Source organism: Austrofundulus limnaeus, unplaced genomic scaffold (genome assembly GCF_001266775.1).
Source record: "Austrofundulus limnaeus strain Quisiro unplaced genomic scaffold, Austrofundulus_limnaeus-1.0 Scaffold190, whole genome shotgun sequence".
In the NCBI taxonomy this organism is placed as follows: Eukaryota; Metazoa; Chordata; class Actinopteri; order Cyprinodontiformes; family Rivulidae; genus Austrofundulus; species Austrofundulus limnaeus.
In genome coordinates, this window is record NW_013952592.1 from 44814 (window position 1) to 46707 (window position 1894).

Here is a 1894-nt window from a genome sequence, read left to right on the forward strand (position 1 = left end):
GAATTAATGTTGAGAGCTCAGCAGACAGTTTAAGTTTCACTTTCACTTTCACCCGAAAGTCTGCTGGAGTCATGGGCGGGGTGTGTGGAGAGGGAGGGAGGGGGGCGCGCCGCCATGAGGAAGTTTGGCTTAAAGACACGTCCCAGGGGTGTTTCTGTTATCAAAAGGCATTCCTGGTCCCCACCTGTTGTTTTGCTCCTCAGCATGGCTTCCTAAAAATGCTGCAGGATTTCTCAAACATGCATGAATGAGTCAGAGCAAGGCTTTGGGCATGTTTTTTATGAGAGTATAACATTATAACATGATATAAAACTCAAAAAAGTTGATTTTACATGATATTGGCCCTTTAAGAATTATTTGCCTTTAAATTATAAACAGCTTTTCACTAAAACAAACATATTGTAGCATTTTTTATTTCATTCTTTATGTCTTGATCTATCTATCTCCTATAATCCAGTCTACTCTGAGATTAACCGACCCATTATCACTTACCTGCATCTCTGTTCCACTTCCTTTGTAGTCCCACTCCTAATCCCTGTCAATCTGAGTCTCTGTGTGTGTGTGGGGCTATTTGGATTATTTCCCTCACGCTTCATGCCGGATGCTCTCTGCTTATCTAATGCTTTAAGCAGTGGCTCAGGGTTAGGAGGTGCCAGTTAAATGAAGGTTTTTAGTGTGTATGTGTGTATGTGTGTGCGCACACGTGTGTGTGTGTTAGGGGGTATGTTTTTTTAGAAAAACAAAAGGAGTTTTTCTTTCCCATTTGTCTTACGTTTGTAGTGTGACGCTTGCTGGTGACCAGGGATGTACTTTTCTCCATGCATGCATGAGTAGCTGTGCATGTGCGTGCGCACGTGCACGTGCGTTGATCGTAAGCGTTTGGTTCATCCGGAGGTTTAGGATGTGTACTCTTCCATCTGAGGGTGTGTCATTCTGCTTGTCTGCAGCAGCCAAGAGCCTCCTCAACAAGAAGGCCGACTACAAGGTAAGATCCCTCTGCAGGCCACCTTCTTACACGTCTGTCACAAACACGTCAACGTGTTACTGAACCTCATCAGTTTAATACACAAAACTCACATGAAAACACTGCGCTGGTACTTTTCTGCCTCAACTTTCTTGAGATGTGTGCAAAATTTAGAAATGTTTTAATATGTCTGTAAAATGCTTTTTAAAAATGTCTTTAAAACAAATCAAATAAAAGGTGAAATATACATAACAATGTAATAATTATCCATGTGAAACAAGTTACTTCGAGCCTTAGTGTCATGTAAACATACCTCCAACAAGCTTTTTTAAAACTATTTATCAGTTTGTTTATTAATAATAAATCAACAGATTTTACCAGAACATTAGTATTCATTATTTAACAATTATTTCAAACCAACATATCTGCCCAAATAAAACCTTATATCTGTGTATTCCTTATATGAATGTCATGTTTCTAAATGATTCTGGCCTCTATACTGACTTTTTAAATGCTTTCTAAATAGATTATTCATGACTTTGTTAACAGCAGATTGAGTATAACAACTCATTTAAAGAACTCACCGTTTAGCATGATCAGGTGCTGTTCTGTTCATTTCCTAATGCTTTAGATTTAAACATTAAACTTTTACAGCTAATTACTGAAGCTTCGTAGACACGTGTCTCTACAAAGTTTTTTTTTATGTCAAAAGTTATTGAGTTAAAAAAATAGATAAGCAGCTAGCAGTTAAAGTGTATCTTACCCCCCTGTGAAAAGATAACTCCGCCCCAAGGCAAAATTTGAAAAATGCATCAAACTGGGTAGGGGAGGGGGGTTAGAGAGCGGAGGTGTGGCCAGGACGAGAGAACGTGACAGCCTGACATAAAAAAATAAAAACATACAGCTGCAGCTGATCTCAAGATTGCTAGT

At 39.0% G+C, this 1894-nt stretch overlaps 1 protein-coding gene across 1 annotated transcript in view; it reads left to right on the forward strand.

The window, feature by feature from the left end:
• LOC106524495 (calcium/calmodulin-dependent protein kinase type II subunit beta) overlaps nucleotides 1–985 on the forward strand; it is a gene marked incomplete at its 3' end in the record, with an annotated part of 40808 nt that extends 39823 nt beyond the window's left edge. Inside the window, 1 exon segment of the mRNA XM_014018312.1 lies at nucleotides 948–985. Coding sequence (XP_013873766.1) covers nucleotides 948–985 — 38 coding nt within the window.
• Nucleotides 986–1894: the final 909 nt, after the last annotated feature.